This window comes from Medicago sativa, chromosome 6 (genome assembly GCF_051527215.1).
Source record: "Medicago sativa cultivar Bolivia chromosome 6, Bolivia_mono, whole genome shotgun sequence".
NCBI lineage: Eukaryota > Viridiplantae > Streptophyta > Magnoliopsida > Fabales > Fabaceae > Medicago > Medicago sativa.
The window spans coordinates 21,179,695-21,199,777 of record NC_140754.1 but is presented as its reverse complement, the minus strand read 5'-3'; the positions used below and the strand labels follow the sequence as shown (position 1 = coordinate 21,199,777).

Genomic DNA, 20,083 nt, shown 5'->3' with positions numbered 1-20,083 from the left:
TTATATATAGTATAGAATAAGTTTTTTTTTCAAGTAGTAACTTTGATTTTATTATGTAATTATTATTGTTGCGAATTTGATGAAAAACTCACACCAATAACAACTTGATGTGTGGAGCAAGGGATAATTAAGCAATCAAAATCAAAATGTATGGAACAGTTATAATCACAAGCCAAAAGTAGAAAACAACAGTGAGAGAAAAGGAAGAGAGAACACAAAGAATTTGTTGACCCAGTTCGGTCCAAATTGACCTAGTCTGGGGAAGAGAGCAGCCCTCCGTTGCACTATATGATGAGTAACGTTACAAAGAGATTTCAATGGGTTACAAGAATAAGTCTCCCGCCTAATTCTACCCAAATCCCAGCCTCTTCCCGTAACCAAGAGACTCAATCCTAATAGTGTTTCCCAAGGTGAATCAACCCTCAAACCCTAGTGTTTGTTCCAAAGAGACAAACTCTATACAAACCCTAGTTTTGTTGTTGCCTTTCTATACCCTTGTTTCAGCCCCCTCTATCTCCAGGTTTACTCTGATACAAAGCCTATATTTATAGTAAAAGAATCTCTCATAAATTGGAACAAAACCAGGCCCAAAAATACGTTTTATTTTTCTGAATCTGCGCAAAATCGTACTCCGATTTTGCCAGATTGTGCTCAGATTTTTTACGAATGAAAATGCCAATTCTGGTCCCAAAAATCGTACTCCGATTTCTCCAAATCGGGCTTCGATTTGACAGCTTCAGCAAACTTCAATTTCTCCAATTTTGAGTCACTTTCACAACAATCTCCACCTTGACTCCAAATTAGTGATGATGTCAAACCATCAACCACCATGCTGCTCTTTCCCTTGTTCCCACTACACCAAGTAGCTCCACAAGTTTACACCCTAATCCCTCCAGCCATCGGAATGTCTTCCGCCTTCTCGAAGGTACTTGCAGTCCAACTACGCTAGGAATTTTAGGTAGTTCCACAAGCCTTTACCTCAACCTCTTCAGCCATCGGAACGTCTTCCGTCTTCTCGAAGAGTCCTTGCAGTCCAACTACACTAGGAGTTTTAGGTAGTTCCACAAGCATTCACCATGACATCTTCAATACAGGACATCTCCCGCTTCCTTGAAGGTCTCCTTGCATCCAATCACCCTTGGCCTTTTTTTAGGGTAATCCCGCAAGCCGTGCTATACATTCTTCAACCTTATGAAGAAATCCCTTGCTCACCATAGAGCATAGCACCCAAGGCCCGTTTGTTACAGATTAAAATAAAAGTGATTTTCACATAAATTAATTTAGAGATTATATTTTAGAGATTTTGTGAAAAACCAGAATCTATTTTATGTTTGTTTACCGTAAAAAAAAATCATTTTTTTAAACGAATAATCTAGTTTGTTTGGATACAACTATATAAAAGGGATTTTTGTTACAAAATTAGTTCAATCTTTTAAATCGTATTTTCTCTCTCCTCTAAAAAAAATCTATTTTTTAAAAAGCTGCTCATAACAGCTTCTCATTTGAAGCTGTTTTTAGATTTTTTTAGATTCTGATTTTTTTTAAAAATCTGTAACAAACGGATGCAAAACTCTTAAAAGTGATTATTTGTTTAAAAAAAGTGATTTTTTTCTTAAAATCCAATTTTAACATTATTATTTTTTGCTCACGTTTGTTACTAATCTTTTTTTTTTTCGAGGATTTTTTTTTTTTGACAAATTTTTTTTTAGAGGATTTAAAGTCGAATCTTCAACATTATTTTTTGGTCACGTTTGTTGCTAATCTTTTTTTAGAGGATTTAGAGTCCAATCTTCAACATTATTTTTTGCTCATGTTTGTTACTAATCTGTTTTTTAGAGGATTTAAAGTCCAATCTTAAACATTATGTTTTGCTCATGTTTGTTACTAATTTTTTCTTAGAGGATATAAAGTCCAATTTTACCATTATTTTTTGCTCACGTTTGTTACAATTAATCAAAACCACTTACCATACAAGGATAATATGGAAATATAATAAATAAGTGTTGGATAAACTAGTAATTACACGTTTAAAGCACTGCAATTCTTATTTTTTCGTCAAATTGGCATCGTACTACGCAACATTTGCCATCGACAAAACAAAATATATAAATATTGCTTTCCTAAAAAAAAAAATTAAAGATTTCTAATATGTTGTTTGATCTAGTGGTAAAAAGACAGATCTTGAATTTGAGAAGTGCCAAGTTCGAGTCGCCACTAATGCATTTAGAGAGAGATAAATGTAAATAGATTTATAAGTACTTTTAACTATGGTTGTAACGGTTCGGTTTAGATCGGTTTTCGGTCAAAAAAAATGTCTGAACCAATGAAATTTTGATCGGTTCGGTTTGGTTCGGTTTTTCCTGTTTTTCAAAAAAGAATCCGAAACAAACTAGTCGGTTTGGATCGGTTCGATTGATCATTTTGTTTGAAAATACAATTAAAAAAATCCATATTTTCACAAATTTGTATTTCATGCATACAACATACTCAAATATTTCATAGAACTTTGTTTTCCATGTTCTCTGTTTTTCATAATACTTTGTGTAACTAACCTGAAAAAACTAACAAGAGATTAATTCCAACGACGGTGAGGAACGATGGATTAATTGTGTGTGACTGACGGCTAGTGTTCTTTTTTAGAAGAAACGGAAAAGACTGTGAGTGATGAGATGATGATGGGAGAAAGTGAATGAATTAAGGAGTATTTTATGTTGGACTTTAATATTGAGCTTAATCATAAGTGTGTGTGTGAGGAGGGATAATATTACAAAAATGGGATTCATCGGTTCTTTGGATTTCAAAATTAAAAACCGAGAACCGAACCAAACTAGATCAGTTTATGTTGGTTCGGTTTGGTTTTCAACTGAACCAAACAAGGTCGAATACTTTTTCGGTTTAGTTCAGTTTGGATTTTTGGTTTTATCGGTTTTATCCACACCACTGGAATATTGTCCAAATCTGTCGTCGGTGGCTTAGGCGGCGGCGGTGGTGCAGCAACGTTTTTTCAGATCTGCGTCTTTTTTTTTGGACAATGTTTCTTGTTCCTTTCCTTGGTCCTCCAGCGACCCATCTACTCCCTCCTCCATCAACTTTTTTCGTTTTTGGTTTGGGTGTGGTGGTGGAGCTGCCACGGATCTGTTTAGTGGCGGTGAGGCTGCGGTGGTGGTGAGGTCGCGGCTGTGATGTTACTGTGGTGGTTTTGGTGGTACTGTGGTGGTGGTGATGGGGGACGACGATGTAGGCTGTTGTGGTGGTGGAGATATGTGGCGGTGGTGATGTGTGATGGTGGAGGTGATGGGTGGTGACATGGTGGTGGTGATGTGTGGTGCGGTGGTCCGTGTTCGGCGAATGAAGGTGTGTTGGCTGTTGGTGGGTGTTTCAGTGAGAGTGTAAGTGGTGACGGGCGTGTGGTGTAGAGGGGGTGATGAGCGGTACCGATAGGTGTGATCCGTTTCCGGCGGCTGCAGGTGTGGTTGCATCTCTTACATTCACGATTAATCCTCCTTCAACGAACTCCCGGATCGTTTGTTGTCGTAAGGATCGTGGTGGGTGTGGATGTTCGCGTCGGTGGTCGTAGTGCTTCTGATTTTGCTTGTTTGGTGGCAGACCCTGCCTCCTCGAGATCACTGTGTTACACGGGCGTGATGATGTGTGGTGATGGTTGGTGTTTTAAGTGGGGAGGTGGATGCTTGTTGGGGTGATTTTCTTTGGAAGCAACCTCTGTTACACGGGTCTTTGTTCGTCGTCACTAGCTCTGGTTTGTGCCTTTTGGGTGGTTTAGGTGTTTTCGGAGTTTGGAGGGTGTGTGTCCCATGATGTTGAGCCTTTTCCTTTGATATGTTTGTTGTTTAATCTTCGCATGCCATGCTCTCGTCATACATATTGTTTGCTGGTTTTCGGTGGGCCGGTTCATTTGGCTTCGAGATCGGGAGTCGGGGTCCAGCTGCAATCTTTGGTTGACTTGTTTTGGTTTTTCTCTGATGTACCGGGGGCGAGGGGTGCCCTGCTAATTTGGTTCTAAAGTCTGGTGGGCCGATCACTTTTGATTCGAGATCGGGAGTTAGTTCTTTGACTCAAGTTGGTTTTTTGGGCTTTTGTTTTGTGCTCTTTTGGTGGATCAGGGGTCGCGAGGTTGTGGCAGCTGCGTTCCTTTGGTCATGTGCTTTTCGAAATGTGGCTTAGCTTGGGTGTTGGGGTATTGAAGTTTTATTTTGAGGGTGTTCTTTGGGGGGTGAGTAGTGACGATGGGCGGTGGTGGATACCGTGTTTACAGTGCTTGTTTTTTTGGAGTCTGTTTTAGGTGTTGATGTGTTTTGGTGGGTTTATTTTCAGGGGTGTTCTTAGGTTTGTACCGTCTATATACGGCACCATTTGTATCTTGTCTCGTTCATACCCTGCGTTTTGCGGGGATGACGTTTAATAATATTTGCCGATTCAAAAAAAAAAACTTACACTCCTACTTTTAAGCCCGAATGACTTCCCTGCATTGGATTGGGGCACACACAACCCGGTTTTGACACCTAGGCAAAACTAGTACTTGCTAATTTTTCGTAGTTTTTGATAAGAGTCGTACTTAGCAAGTAGGAATAATATGAAGAATTCATCACGTGGAGTACTTAACAAGTAGTAATTTATCCAATGTATTTGAGATGAATTTGAAGTCCACCAGCCCAAACTCACACTAGGAAATGGCAGCCAAGGAGACTGTGGAAACCCTAACATTGCTCTCTTCTTCATTTCCTAACCTTCTTGTCAGAGATTCTCTTCAAATGTCACCACCGTCGATACCAACTCTTCACTTTGATCTTATAACAGAAATTCTATGCAGACTCCCTGTGAAATCGCTCATGAAATTCAAGTGCGTCTGCAAACCCTGGAATTCGCTAATTTCTGCCGATAGCAAATTTGCCAGGAAACACCTTCGCTGCATGTCGTCAACCATAAACCATAATCTCATTCAACAATCAGAGAACAATCCATCCGACTTCTCTATTTATCCTCTGCGAACAATCTTCACCAGTTGCACCACCATCGACGCCACAGAGATCACATTCCCTCTCCTCGGTGAAAACTATTTTGATGATGGTATTCACATAGTTGCCTCTTGCGACGGAATCCTTTGTTTAACTGTGGGGCCTTCCTCTTGCGACGGAATCCTTTGCTTAACTGTGGGGCCTTACTGTGAAGGCATCGTTGTTTTGTGGAACCCTTCCATTAGAAAATATAACATATTACCCCCTTTGAAAGAAAATCAATGTATCAGGTGTAAATATTTTCACACCGCATATGGCTTTGGCTATGATAATATAACGGATAATTACAAACTTGTTGCTGTTTCTACGCATAATATTAATGGTAATCCTATTTTCAAAACTCAAGTCGAGGTTCATACTTTGGGTACCAATTCTTGGCGATTGATAGATGGGTTTCCTTATTATGGAAGTTTCAGTAACTTCTCGGTTGGACCAGGAAAATTTGTAAGTGGCACAATTAATTGGTTGGTATATAACCGGAATTCAACTTCCATTGTTTCTCTTGATTTGGGGACAGAGTCCAATCAAGAGATTTTGCAGCCTGATTATGGAGAAGAAGGGGTAAAAATGATTAGGTACTCGACCTTGGGGGTTTTGAGGGATTGCTTGTGCATCATTCGTGGACAAGATATTTGGCTTATGAAGGAATATGGAAATAGAGACTCTTGGACTAAATTTGTCATTGTTCCTCACTTGGTTTCTTATAACTATCTTGAAGATGCAATTTGTATTTCTGAGGATGACCAAGTGCTGTTGAAGTTTAAGGCCATGTATGAATTGAAGTTGGTTGTTTACGATTCCGTAAATGGTACTTGGAAGAGTCCAGATATTAAGACCAAAGGTTTGATGTTCCTGGAAATCTACGTTGAGAGTTTGATATCGCCTTGTTCTTAATGTGAGTATGTACATGTTTTGCTATACCATTTGTGCATTATATTTGACTACAACTTTATGTCAAACTTTGCTTCATGCTGTGTATATTATGTTAATTACTGATTGATGGAATGTACAACATGAAAAATTATTGTATTTGTTTCATTTATCAGTTTGTTAAAGCTGTTGGTTCCTTCGTTGTGCATTACATTTTATACAGTCCACGATCATGCATTGCATTAGATGGTTAGTTGTTTGGTTTTCTAAGATTGGAATAAGTATTTTGATGTATGCCTAGTCAATAGTATGTTTGTTAACATATCTGCTAGCCACACTGTTGTGTTATGACTCAAAAATTGAAGATTTGGAAAAGTGAAGAAACGTGACACGATTTGGCAACCGTGTCACGATTTCTGAGGGCCGAATGCATGTTTGTCTTGGAGGGAAAACGTGACACGATTTTGGGAAAACGTGACACGATTTTCGGCTTGCTGGGCACGTTTTCAGGATAAGGTTGGTCGTACCTTGGGTCGTACGCACCAAACGTGTCACGATTTGGGAAATCGTGACACGATTTTGACAGATCTGAAACACGTTATAAGCATTCTTTGACCCATTTTGTTGGGTAAGCTTGGTGAATCTCATGGAAACCAAAGGAGGGAACTTTTAGGGTTTTAGATACTAAATGTTGAGGGTCTTTGGGTGAGGTTCAAAGCTTCAAGATGTGAATCTTAGAGAACCAAAAGAGGGGGCTCTTGGGAAAAGGGTTGGTGCCTTTTGGGGAAGATTCATGGGGTTGGGAAACACATGAGTGAAGAGTCTATTGTAAACACCTTGGGAGAGTGAAAATTCATGAGTGTCTTGTTCATTGGTGAGATTGGGAAAATGGGTAGAAATTAGGGTTGTTCTTTGTGAGCTTGTTGAAGCTAATTTCTTGTAACTCATTTGTATCTCTTTGTAAGAACTCATTGATAGTGGATTGGAGAGATCAATCTCTCCCCCAGAGTAGGTCAAGTTGGACCGAACTGGGTGAACATTTCTTGTTGTTATTTTTTCTTTACTCTCTTTATCTTGTTTACTCCTTGGTTGGATTGTGGTTTTGCTATGCACTTGGTTTATAGACTAGGTTTATATTGTTGTTGTTGCTTGTGGTTAATTTTGGTTGTTGGTTGCCATTGATACTTGCTCCACACATCATAGTTTGTATTGGTGTGAAATTTGAGTCCCGAATTCACAACAATTGGCGCCCACCGTGGGGCAAGGGGAGAAGTTTGTCAAGTGTGCACCATGGGTACCAAAGGTTACATCTTGGAGATGGAAGCAAGCATGGTTCAATGGAAGTGTATGGAAGCATTGAAGGTTGAGGTTTCGAAGCCGGTCATCCTAGCACAATCGAAGAAGGAAAAGTATGAAGAGAGGAGGTCATGATGGTGATGTCGTGGCGGTGATGTGTGTGTTCCCAATTATCAAGTTCGGCTTGGAGAGGCGGTGTGAAGAATACTCGCGATCAACCTTTGAGGTGGAGTGGCAAGGTGGAAGCATAGTGTGAGTCGCATTTGGAAGTTGAGGTAGAGAAAGCTCAACTTGAGGTGGAGTTGATGACACCGGGAATGGTACGACTATGGAGGCCTTGGGTGCTATGCTCTAGTTGTGAGCATGTGAATTCTTCAAGAGGACGGAAGGCATTCCGGGGTTTGAAGAATGTTTGGCATGGCTTGTGAAATTTTGGCCCCCTAAGAAATAAAACTACAAAACCGCCCCATAAGTTTTGCAATTGTAGCAGTTTTGGCCCCCCAAGGCCAATTTTTGGTAAAATAAAATAAAATAACACGTGCCACGTCAGCGTAGACCGAGTCAAAATTGGCCTTGGGGGCCAAAACTGCCACATGTGTAAAACTTAGGGGGCGGTTTTGTAATTTTGTTCTTAGGAGGCCAAAATCGCAACTTTGTGAAAGTTATGGGGGCTAAAACTGCTATTAAGACATTTTTTTTAGAGGATTTAAAGTTCAATCTTTAACATTATTTGTTGCTCATGTTTGTTACTAATCTTTTTTTAGAGGATCTAAAGTCCAATCTTTAACATTATATTTTGCTCACGTTTGTTACTAATCTTTTTATCAAAAGATTTAAAGTCCAACCTTTAACATTATTTTTTGCTCACGTTTGTTACTAATCTTTTTTTTAGAGTATTTAAAGTCCAATCTTTAACATTATTTTTTGCTCATGTTTGTTAATAATCTTTTTTTAGTGGATTTAAAGTCCAATCTTTACCATTACTTTTTGCTCACGTTTTTTACAATTGATCACAAGCTAAGGAAGAGTAACTTATATTAATAAAATAATAAAATTAAAATGGAAATAATGTTTTTTGTGGAAGTAATAAAATAATATGGAAATACTGTTTTTTGTGGAAGGGATATGGAAATACTTGACAATCTTTGTCGGTTGTATTGAGGGGAACAACACATATGTACAACATAAAATCGACTGATAAAAAAGTAACATGAGTTTTTGTTTTGTGCTAGTTTTTTGCGAGTTTGATATGTGGTTAACGGAGGTAAAAGAGGGTTAACGGGGACGATTAGTGACATAGATTAGTAATCCACGTATTATTTTATAACTGGCTAACAGTAAGAACAATTCATAAGGAATTGTGTGTGAGTTTTCTCATTAAATTAAATTTATTCTTATTTATTTGTTATGTTATTTGTATTTAAAATAAAATTAAAATTAAAAATTAAGGGTATTTTGGGAAAGAAAAGTCCAACCCAAAAGTGCTGAGAGAGGTAGTTTTCTTTATATATAGTATAGAATAAGTTTTTTTTTCAAGTAGTAACTTTGATTTTATTATGTAATTATTATTGTTGCGAATTTGATGAAAAACTCACACCAATAACAACTTGATGTGTGGAGCAAGGGATAATTAAGCAATCAAAATCAAAATGTATGGAACAGTTATAATCACAAGCCAAAAGTAGAAAACAACAGTGAGAGAAAAGGAAGAGAGAACACAAAGAATTTGTTGACCCAGTTCGGTCCAAATTGACCTAGTCTGGGGAAGAGAGCAGCCCTCCGTTGCACTATATGATGAGTAACGTTACAAAGAGATTTCAATGGGTTACAAGAATAAGTCTCCCGCCTAATTCTACCCAAATCCCAGCCTCTTCCCGTAACCAAGAGACTCAATCCTAATAGTGTTTCCCAAGGTGAATCAACCCTCAAACCCTAGTGTTTGTTCCAAAGAGACAAACTCTATACAAACCCTAGTTTTGTTGTTGCCTTTCTATACCCTTGTTTCAGCCCCCTCTATCTCCAGGTTTACTCTGATACAAAGCCTATATTTATAGTAAAAGAATCTCTCATAAATTGGAACAAAACCAGGCCCAAAAATACGTTTTATTTTTCTGAATCTGCGCAAAATCGTACTCCGATTTTGCCAGATTGTGCTCAGATTTTTTACGAATGAAAATGCCAATTCTGGTCCCAAAAATCGTACTCCGATTTCTCCAAATCGGGCTTCGATTTGACAGCTTCAGCAAACTTCAATTTCTCCAATTTTGAGTCACTTTCACAACAATCTCCACCTTGACTCCAAATTAGTGATGATGTCAAACCATCAACCACCATGCTGCTCTTTCCCTTGTTCCCACTACACCAAGTAGCTCCACAAGTTTACACCCTAATCCCTCCAGCCATCGGAATGTCTTCCGCCTTCTCGAAGGTACTTGCAGTCCAACTACGCTAGGAATTTTAGGTAGTTCCACAAGCCTTTACCTCAACCTCTTCAGCCATCGGAACGTCTTCCGTCTTCTCGAAGAGTCCTTGCAGTCCAACTACACTAGGAGTTTTAGGTAGTTCCACAAGCATTCACCATGACATCTTCAATACAGGACATCTCCCGCTTCCTTGAAGGTCTCCTTGCATCCAATCACCCTTGGCCTTTTTTTAGGGTAATCCCGCAAGCCGTGCTATACATTCTTCAACCTTATGAAGAAATCCCTTGCTCACCATAGAGCATAGCACCCAAGGCCCGTTTGTTACAGATTAAAATAAAAGTGATTTTCACATAAATTAATTTAGAGATTATATTTTAGAGATTTTGTGAAAAACCAGAATCTATTTTATGTTTGTTTACCGTAAAAAAAAATCATTTTTTTAAACGAATAATCTAGTTTGTTTGGATACAACTATATAAAAGGGATTTTTGTTACAAAATTAGTTCAATCTTTTAAATCGTATTTTCTCTCTCCTCTAAAAAAAATCTATTTTTTAAAAAGCTGCTCATAACAGCTTCTCATTTGAAGCTGTTTTTAGATTTTTTTAGATTCTGATTTTTTTTAAAAATCTGTAACAAACGGATGCAAAACTCTTAAAAGTGATTATTTGTTTAAAAAAAGTGATTTTTTTCTTAAAATCCAATTTTAACATTATTATTTTTTGCTCACGTTTGTTACTAATCTTTTTTTTTTTCGAGGATTTTTTTTTTTTGACAAATTTTTTTTTAGAGGATTTAAAGTCGAATCTTCAACATTATTTTTTGGTCACGTTTGTTGCTAATCTTTTTTTAGAGGATTTAGAGTCCAATCTTCAACATTATTTTTTGCTCATGTTTGTTACTAATCTGTTTTTTAGAGGATTTAAAGTCCAATCTTAAACATTATGTTTTGCTCATGTTTGTTACTAATTTTTTCTTAGAGGATATAAAGTCCAATTTTACCATTATTTTTTGCTCACGTTTGTTACAATTAATCAAAACCACTTACCATACAAGGATAATATGGAAATATAATAAATAAGTGTTGGATAAACTAGTAATTACACGTTTAAAGCACTGCAATTCTTATTTTTTCGTCAAATTGGCATCGTACTACGCAACATTTGCCATCGACAAAACAAAATATATAAATATTGCTTTCCTAAAAAAAAAAATTAAAGATTTCTAATATGTTGTTTGATCTAGTGGTAAAAAGACAGATCTTGAATTTGAGAAGTGCCAAGTTCGAGTCGCCACTAATGCATTTAGAGAGAGATAAATGTAAATAGATTTATAAGTACTTTTAACTATGGTTGTAACGGTTCGGTTTAGATCGGTTTTCGGTCAAAAAAAATGTCTGAACCAATGAAATTTTGATCGGTTCGGTTTGGTTCGGTTTTTCCTGTTTTTCAAAAAAGAATCCGAAACAAACTAGTCGGTTTGGATCGGTTCGATTGATCATTTTGTTTGAAAATACAATTAAAAAAATCCATATTTTCACAAATTTGTATTTCATGCATACAACATACTCAAATATTTCATAGAACTTTGTTTTCCATGTTCTCTGTTTTTCATAATACTTTGTGTAACTAACCTGAAAAAACTAACAAGAGATTAATTCCAACGACGGTGAGGAACGATGGATTAATTGTGTGTGACTGACGGCTAGTGTTCTTTTTTAGAAGAAACGGAAAAGACTGTGAGTGATGAGATGATGATGGGAGAAAGTGAATGAATTAAGGAGTATTTTATGTTGGACTTTAATATTGAGCTTAATCATAAGTGTGTGTGTGAGGAGGGATAATATTACAAAAATGGGATTCATCGGTTCTTTGGATTTCAAAATTAAAAACCGAGAACCGAACCAAACTAGATCAGTTTATGTTGGTTCGGTTTGGTTTTCAACTGAACCAAACAAGGTCGAATACTTTTTCGGTTTAGTTCAGTTTGGATTTTTGGTTTTATCGGTTTTATCCACACCACTGGAATATTGTCCAAATCTGTCGTCGGTGGCTTAGGCGGCGGCGGTGGTGCAGCAACGTTTTTTCAGATCTGCGTCTTTTTTTTTGGACAATGTTTCTTGTTCCTTTCCTTGGTCCTCCAGCGACCCATCTACTCCCTCCTCCATCAACTTTTTTCGTTTTTGGTTTGGGTGTGGTGGTGGAGCTGCCACGGATCTGTTTAGTGGCGGTGAGGCTGCGGTGGTGGTGAGGTCGCGGCTGTGATGTTACTGTGGTGGTTTTGGTGGTACTGTGGTGGTGGTGATGGGGGACGACGATGTAGGCTGTTGTGGTGGTGGAGATATGTGGCGGTGGTGATGTGTGATGGTGGAGGTGATGGGTGGTGACATGGTGGTGGTGATGTGTGGTGCGGTGGTCCGTGTTCGGCGAATGAAGGTGTGTTGGCTGTTGGTGGGTGTTTCAGTGAGAGTGTAAGTGGTGACGGGCGTGTGGTGTAGAGGGGGTGATGAGCGGTACCGATAGGTGTGATCCGTTTCCGGCGGCTGCAGGTGTGGTTGCATCTCTTACATTCACGATTAATCCTCCTTCAACGAACTCCCGGATCGTTTGTTGTCGTAAGGATCGTGGTGGGTGTGGATGTTCGCGTCGGTGGTCGTAGTGCTTCTGATTTTGCTTGTTTGGTGGCAGACCCTGCCTCCTCGAGATCACTGTGTTACACGGGCGTGATGATGTGTGGTGATGGTTGGTGTTTTAAGTGGGGAGGTGGATGCTTGTTGGGGTGATTTTCTTTGGAAGCAACCTCTGTTACACGGGTCTTTGTTCGTCGTCACTAGCTCTGGTTTGTGCCTTTTGGGTGGTTTAGGTGTTTTCGGAGTTTGGAGGGTGTGTGTCCCATGATGTTGAGCCTTTTCCTTTGATATGTTTGTTGTTTAATCTTCGCATGCCATGCTCTCGTCATACATATTGTTTGCTGGTTTTCGGTGGGCCGGTTCATTTGGCTTCGAGATCGGGAGTCGGGGTCCAGCTGCAATCTTTGGTTGACTTGTTTTGGTTTTTCTCTGATGTACCGGGGGCGAGGGGTGCCCTGCTAATTTGGTTCTAAAGTCTGGTGGGCCGATCACTTTTGATTCGAGATCGGGAGTTAGTTCTTTGACTCAAGTTGGTTTTTTGGGCTTTTGTTTTGTGCTCTTTTGGTGGATCAGGGGTCGCGAGGTTGTGGCAGCTGCGTTCCTTTGGTCATGTGCTTTTCGAAATGTGGCTTAGCTTGGGTGTTGGGGTATTGAAGTTTTATTTTGAGGGTGTTCTTTGGGGGGTGAGTAGTGACGATGGGCGGTGGTGGATACCGTGTTTACAGTGCTTGTTTTTTTGGAGTCTGTTTTAGGTGTTGATGTGTTTTGGTGGGTTTATTTTCAGGGGTGTTCTTAGGTTTGTACCGTCTATATACGGCACCATTTGTATCTTGTCTCGTTCATACCCTGCGTTTTGCGGGGATGACGTTTAATAATATTTGCCGATTCAAAAAAAAAAACTTACACTCCTACTTTTAAGCCCGAATGACTTCCCTGCATTGGATTGGGGCACACACAACCCGGTTTTGACACCTAGGCAAAACTAGTACTTGCTAATTTTTCGTAGTTTTTGATAAGAGTCGTACTTAGCAAGTAGGAATAATATGAAGAATTCATCACGTGGAGTACTTAACAAGTAGTAATTTATCCAATGTATTTGAGATGAATTTGAAGTCCACCAGCCCAAACTCACACTAGGAAATGGCAGCCAAGGAGACTGTGGAAACCCTAACATTGCTCTCTTCTTCATTTCCTAACCTTCTTGTCAGAGATTCTCTTCAAATGTCACCACCGTCGATACCAACTCTTCACTTTGATCTTATAACAGAAATTCTATGCAGACTCCCTGTGAAATCGCTCATGAAATTCAAGTGCGTCTGCAAACCCTGGAATTCGCTAATTTCTGCCGATAGCAAATTTGCCAGGAAACACCTTCGCTGCATGTCGTCAACCATAAACCATAATCTCATTCAACAATCAGAGAACAATCCATCCGACTTCTCTATTTATCCTCTGCGAACAATCTTCACCAGTTGCACCACCATCGACGCCACAGAGATCACATTCCCTCTCCTCGGTGAAAACTATTTTGATGATGGTATTCACATAGTTGCCTCTTGCGACGGAATCCTTTGTTTAACTGTGGGGCCTTCCTCTTGCGACGGAATCCTTTGCTTAACTGTGGGGCCTTACTGTGAAGGCATCGTTGTTTTGTGGAACCCTTCCATTAGAAAATATAACATATTACCCCCTTTGAAAGAAAATCAATGTATCAGGTGTAAATATTTTCACACCGCATATGGCTTTGGCTATGATAATATAACGGATAATTACAAACTTGTTGCTGTTTCTACGCATAATATTAATGGTAATCCTATTTTCAAAACTCAAGTCGAGGTTCATACTTTGGGTACCAATTCTTGGCGATTGATAGATGGGTTTCCTTATTATGGAAGTTTCAGTAACTTCTCGGTTGGACCAGGAAAATTTGTAAGTGGCACAATTAATTGGTTGGTATATAACCGGAATTCAACTTCCATTGTTTCTCTTGATTTGGGGACAGAGTCCAATCAAGAGATTTTGCAGCCTGATTATGGAGAAGAAGGGGTAAAAATGATTAGGTACTCGACCTTGGGGGTTTTGAGGGATTGCTTGTGCATCATTCGTGGACAAGATATTTGGCTTATGAAGGAATATGGAAATAGAGACTCTTGGACTAAATTTGTCATTGTTCCTCACTTGGTTTCTTATAACTATCTTGAAGATGCAATTTGTATTTCTGAGGATGACCAAGTGCTGTTGAAGTTTAAGGCCATGTATGAATTGAAGTTGGTTGTTTACGATTCCGTAAATGGTACTTGGAAGAGTCCAGATATTAAGACCAAAGGTTTGATGTTCCTGGAAATCTACGTTGAGAGTTTGATATCGCCTTGTTCTTAATGTGAGTATGTACATGTTTTGCTATACCATTTGTGCATTATATTTGACTACAACTTTATGTCAAACTTTGCTTCATGCTGTGTATATTATGTTAATTACTGATTGATGGAATGTACAACATGAAAAATTATTGTATTTGTTTCATTTATCAGTTTGTTAAAGCTGTTGGTTCCTTCGTTGTGCATTACATTTTATACAGTCCACGATCATGCATTGCATTAGATGGTTAGTTGTTTGGTTTTCTAAGATTGGAATAAGTATTTTGATGTATGCCTAGTCAATAGTATGTTTGTTAACATATCTGCTAGCCACACTGTTGTGTTATGACTCAAAAATTGAAGATTTGGAAAAGTGAAGAAACGTGACACGATTTGGCAACCGTGTCACGATTTCTGAGGGCCGAATGCATGTTTGTCTTGGAGGGAAAACGTGACACGATTTTGGGAAAACGTGACACGATTTTCGGCTTGCTGGGCACGTTTTCAGGATAAGGTTGGTCGTACCTTGGGTCGTACGCACCAAACGTGTCACGATTTGGGAAATCGTGACACGATTTTGACAGATCTGAAACACGTTATAAGCATTCTTTGACCCATTTTGTTGGGTAAGCTTGGTGAATCTCATGGAAACCAAAGGAGGGAACTTTTAGGGTTTTAGATACTAAATGTTGAGGGTCTTTGGGTGAGGTTCAAAGCTTCAAGATGTGAATCTTAGAGAACCAAAAGAGGGGGCTCTTGGGAAAAGGGTTGGTGCCTTTTGGGGAAGATTCATGGGGTTGGGAAACACATGAGTGAAGAGTCTATTGTAAACACCTTGGGAGAGTGAAAATTCATGAGTGTCTTGTTCATTGGTGAGATTGGGAAAATGGGTAGAAATTAGGGTTGTTCTTTGTGAGCTTGTTGAAGCTAATTTCTTGTAACTCATTTGTATCTCTTTGTAAGAACTCATTGATAGTGGATTGGAGAGATCAATCTCTCCCCCAGAGTAGGTCAAGTTGGACCGAACTGGGTGAACATTTCTTGTTGTTATTTTTTCTTTACTCTCTTTATCTTGTTTACTCCTTGGTTGGATTGTGGTTTTGCTATGCACTTGGTTTATAGACTAGGTTTATATTGTTGTTGTTGCTTGTGGTTAATTTTGGTTGTTGGTTGCCATTGATACTTGCTCCACACATCATAGTTTGTATTGGTGTGAAATTTGAGTCCCGAATTCACAACAATTGGCGCCCACCGTGGGGCAAGGGGAGAAGTTTGTCAAGTGTGCACCATGGGTACCAAAGGTTACATCTTGGAGATGGAAGCAAGCATGGTTCAATGGAAGTGTATGGAAGCATTGAAGGTTGAGGTTTCGAAGCCGGTCATCCTAGCACAATCGAAGAAGGAAAAGTATGAAGAGAGGAGGTCATGATGGTGATGTCGTGGCGGTGATGTGTGTGTTCCCAATTATCAAGTTCGGCTTGGAGAGGCGGTGTGAAGAATACTCGCGATCAACCTTTGAGGTGGAGTGGCAAGGTGGAAGCATAGTGTGAGTCGCATTTGGAAGTTGAGGTAGAGAAAGCTCAACTTGAGGTGGAGTTGATGACACCGGGAATGGTACGACTATGGAGGCCTTGGGTGCTATGCTCTAGTTGTGAGCATGTGAATTCTTCAAGAGGACGGAAGGCATTCCGGGGTTTGAAGAATGTTTGGCATGGCTTGTGGAATTACCGGAAAAGGCCAATGGTAATTGGAGGCAAGTGAATCTTCGGGAGGACGGGTTTGATCACTCCGGGGGCCGAAGAGGTTATGGTGTAGGCTTGTGGAACTACCTAAAAATCCTAGTGTAGTTGTATGCAAGGAACTTCAAGAGGGCGGAAGGCATTCCGAGGTTTGAAGAGGTAAAGGTGAAATCTTGTGGAACTACAAAGTGTAGTTGGATGCAAGGTGAAGAATCAGACTTGGAAGCTTGTGGAACTATCAAGGATGGTTGGATGCAAGTGGAGGTCGGTGTGTGGATCAAGGTTCAAGCAGGGATTTGGACTTGATTGGTGTTGTGTCTTGAGGAATAGTTCAAGGCATGGTTAAGGAGAATGGTGGTCGATGGTTAAAGTGGCATCATCATCATTTTAGAGTCAAGGTGGAGAATGTTGTGTTATGACTCAAAAATTGAAGATTTGGAAAAGTGAAGAAACGTGACACGATTTGGCAACCGTGTCACGATTTCTGAGGGCCGAATGCATGTTTGTCTTGGAGGGAAAACGTGACACGATTTTGGGAAATCGTGACACGATTTTGGGAAAACGTGACACGATTTTCGGCTTGCTGGGCACGTTTTCAGGATAAGGTTGGTCGTACCTTGGGTCGTACGAACCAAACGTGTCACGATTTGGGAAATCGTGACACGATTTTGACAGATCTGAAACACGTTATAAGCATTCTTTGACCCATTTTGTTGGGTAAGCTTGGTGAATCTCATGGAAACCAAAGGAGGGAACTTTTAGGGTTTTAGATACTAAATGTTGAGGGTCTTTGGGTGAGGTTCAAAGCTTCAAGATGTGAATCTTAGAGAACCAAAAAAGGGGGCTCTTGGGAAAAGGGTTGGTGCCTTTTGGGGAAGATTCATGGGGTTGGGAAACACATGAGTGAAGAGTCTATTGTAAACACCTTGGGAGAGTGAAAATTCATGAGTGTCTTGTTCATTGGTGAGATTGGGAAAATGGGTAGAAATTAGGGTTGTTCTTTGTGAGCTTGTTGAAGCTAATTTCTTGTAACTCATTTGTATCTCTTTGTAAGAACTCATTGATAGTGGATTGGAGAGATCAATCTCTCCCCCAGAGTAGGTCAAGTTGGACCGAACTGGGTGAACATTTCTTGGTGTGTTTTGTTTCTCTTCTCCCTTTATCTTTTGCTTGTGGTTTTGTGCTTTTCACTTTGATTCCTAGATTAGATCTAGGTGCTGTTATTGTTGTTATTGCTTGTGTTTACTTTGATATTGGTTACTACTTTCCTTTGCTCCACACATCATAGTTTGTATTGGTGTGATTTTGAGTCCGAATTCACAACACACACAAATCTTGTTTTGTTTGAAGTAAAAAATTTAAATTTCTCCGGCAATAGTTAGAACTCAGAAGGAGAGAGCTGTGAGAACCTTGTCTAAGTCTTGTTTGGTCATCTTAATATATTTGCGATAGTGATTCTATATGAACTCTATAAAACTGTGTTTGCCAATTTTATTCACCAATTGGTTTAGATCAATTTCTAAATGGTTATTGTAACGTATCTGTAAAATGAAAAACATGAATTTGATTTTTGACCTATCATTCTTTGTGCAGTTTGGAGGGCTTCTAACCGCTGCAATCTTGACATTCTTTGGGAAGTAAGTTCTCTTAAAATTACTTGAATGGCTATATTTGTATTATTATTGATTTCTTTTACTATTTAGAAAAATTATTTTAAATCTAAGGTAACGTGAGAAATTAGAAAAATTATTTTAAATCTAAGGTAACGTGAGAAATTAAAAGTATGTATTGTTAAAGTGGATTTTACCATTACTGGATACTTATTTTTAATCCAAGGTTTCTTTTACTCATTTTTTCTCTTCAAATTGGTAGTTGAGTATGTTAGAATTTGGTTGTCTTATATAGGAAATATCACAATTTGCCATGATCTTGTAGATAATATAATAGGATTGCATTCAGGCTCAATAGGATTAATTTGGTTGTCTTCTAATTGCAGGTTGTGAAGGAGCCATTTGATGCAACTTTTGAGTAATAGGGAATGCTGTTGTTTTTCCTTTCATGCAACTTTTCTGAAGGAGCCCTTTTAATTGCTGTTATTTATTTATATTTTGAGCCTTGGAGATTAGAACTTATTTCCTATTTTGCTTTATGTTATGTTTGAATATTAGATATGTTGTTATTTTGAGCCTTGGAGGCTACAACTTACTTGCTAATTGAATTATATTATGTTTAAAATGTTATTAGCAACGAACTTTGATGATTAGTAATGAATGTGTGTTTAATTGTGTATTCTTTGCTATTTTAGTTTTCTTATCTGTAGTGCTTGTATTGTTTTCCTAGAGAATTCGACTTAGTGACCATACCGCTACATGTTATAGCGTTTGGAGCAGACACTACACTATACTATCTACTATCGACTTCATTTTTTATGAATATGGGGCTCAAATTTGGAGCAGTATGACTTCAATCAAATCAAAACAATATCACAATGTCATTGTCCATTCGCTTTTCACTCAACAACAAATCGATACCATAGTCAAGTTCATCGCAGTGATTCATCTCGATGGACCAGCACTCCTAACTCTGATTATGCGGGATTTATCAGAAAACACTCCTTTGTCTCTGATCGATCTCTACAGTGCGAATATCTTTCCCAGTCCCACTGTGCTATACCCCATCTCCAATACTGTTTTAAGTGTTCATGGTTGGATGAGCTTTTACTTTTCAAAGAAAAATATGGATCTGTTACCAGCATACTTTGCGTCGCAGAGCTAAAGCATGACATAAGCAATTTGGAGCTGATAATCAAACATCTTCGAGGAGGCCTGGAAATTTTGAACGAGGGGATCGAAAAAACACTTGCGGAGCTCAAAGAAATTAAGAAACCCGCCAAAAGAGATTAATTAATTTCTATGTTTGTTTGATTTAGGATTATGATAATTTTACTTCCAAAATTCAATAATTGCATAGTAGCTCCTTGCAAGGTTTTATATATTTGTCGAGGTCGCGATCGTGTTAAGGATTTCGCATTTTCAGCTGTTACGGATGTTGCCTTATGGATTGTGGTCGTCACGCTGTGAATTAATAACAAGTCACAACATTGCACAAATATTATTAAAATTATTTATACTATTATATAATGCATCGCGTTTTGTCACAGTCGTAACGGACATTTCACTGATTTTCTTCTCACCGTGAAAACATGTCAAAACCGTAACGGTGGCTGCCTATACCTTTATGTCGTTGCCATTTTCATGGTAACAGATCCGCTTTTAAAACCTTGTTTGTTCTATCACGGATGAAACTGAACTAATCGGTGTTAATTCCATATTAGTCAGGGTTTAGCTTCTGATTGTTTTTTAATGTGTTTAGTTTATTGGCTTTTATGAAGTTATTTTGACTTAATTTGCTAGAGATATGTAATGTGCTTGATTCATGTACATATTTCTAACTTCTTGTATATTTATGTTTTTGTTACTCACATTGCGAGCAGCACGGGCCTTACCTGACAGTGACATGCCGAGGAGAAGATTGGTGCTGCTGTTGAGTATGGAAGTGACCTTCCACAGTGATGATGTTAATAGCAAGAGAAAAGATGGAGAATCTCAGCATTACATGCTAACACACCTGTTTGATTCAAATTACCATATGACTCCATTAATTCAAAATATTTTCATAGGTTTGGTAAATAAATATGTTTGCAAAGATGTTTACTTTTTAAACTTGGAAATATCTCT

General features: G+C 38.7%; 2 protein-coding genes and 1 long non-coding RNA gene across 3 annotated transcripts; all 3 read left to right on the top strand.

Annotated features, from left to right (window-relative positions):
* Positions 1–4,688: 4,688 nt before the first annotated feature.
* LOC146913630 (F-box/kelch-repeat protein At3g23880-like) lies at positions 4,689–5,927 on the top strand. Its single transcript, XM_085720959.1, has 2 exons — positions 4,689–5,173; positions 5,264–5,927. The coding sequence occupies exons 1-2, from the start codon at positions 4,689–4,691 to the stop codon at positions 5,925–5,927; spliced, it is 1,149 nt and encodes a 382-aa protein (XP_085577085.1).
* A 7,463-nt stretch (positions 5,928–13,390) lies between these two features.
* LOC146913629 (F-box/kelch-repeat protein At3g23880-like) lies at positions 13,391–14,629 on the top strand. The gene is made up of 2 exons (XM_085720957.1): positions 13,391–13,875; positions 13,966–14,629. Exons 1-2 carry the CDS (start codon positions 13,391–13,393, stop codon positions 14,627–14,629), a joined length of 1,149 nt encoding a protein of 382 aa, XP_085577083.1.
* A 2,590-nt stretch (positions 14,630–17,219) lies between these two features.
* On the top strand, positions 17,220–19,340 carry LOC146913628 (uncharacterized). The gene is made up of 2 exons (XR_015013720.1): positions 17,220–17,983; positions 18,343–19,340. It is a non-coding gene; the product is annotated as an uncharacterized LOC146913628 (long non-coding RNA).
* Positions 19,341–20,083: the final 743 nt, after the last annotated feature.

Excerpts from the sequence above, each read along its gene's own strand:
- LOC146913630 (XM_085720959.1), top strand. The coding sequence starts at position 4,689 with ATGGCAGCCAAGGAGACTGTGGAAACCCTAACATTGCTCTCTTCTTCA. Across the intron at positions 5,174-5,263 it reads ATCCTTTGCTTAACTGTGGG|GTGTAAATATTTTCACACCG; the intron begins GCCTTACTGTGA and ends TCAATGTATCAG.
- LOC146913629 (XM_085720957.1), top strand. The coding sequence starts at position 13,391 with ATGGCAGCCAAGGAGACTGTGGAAACCCTAACATTGCTCTCTTCTTCA. Across the intron at positions 13,876-13,965 it reads ATCCTTTGCTTAACTGTGGG|GTGTAAATATTTTCACACCG; the intron begins GCCTTACTGTGA and ends TCAATGTATCAG.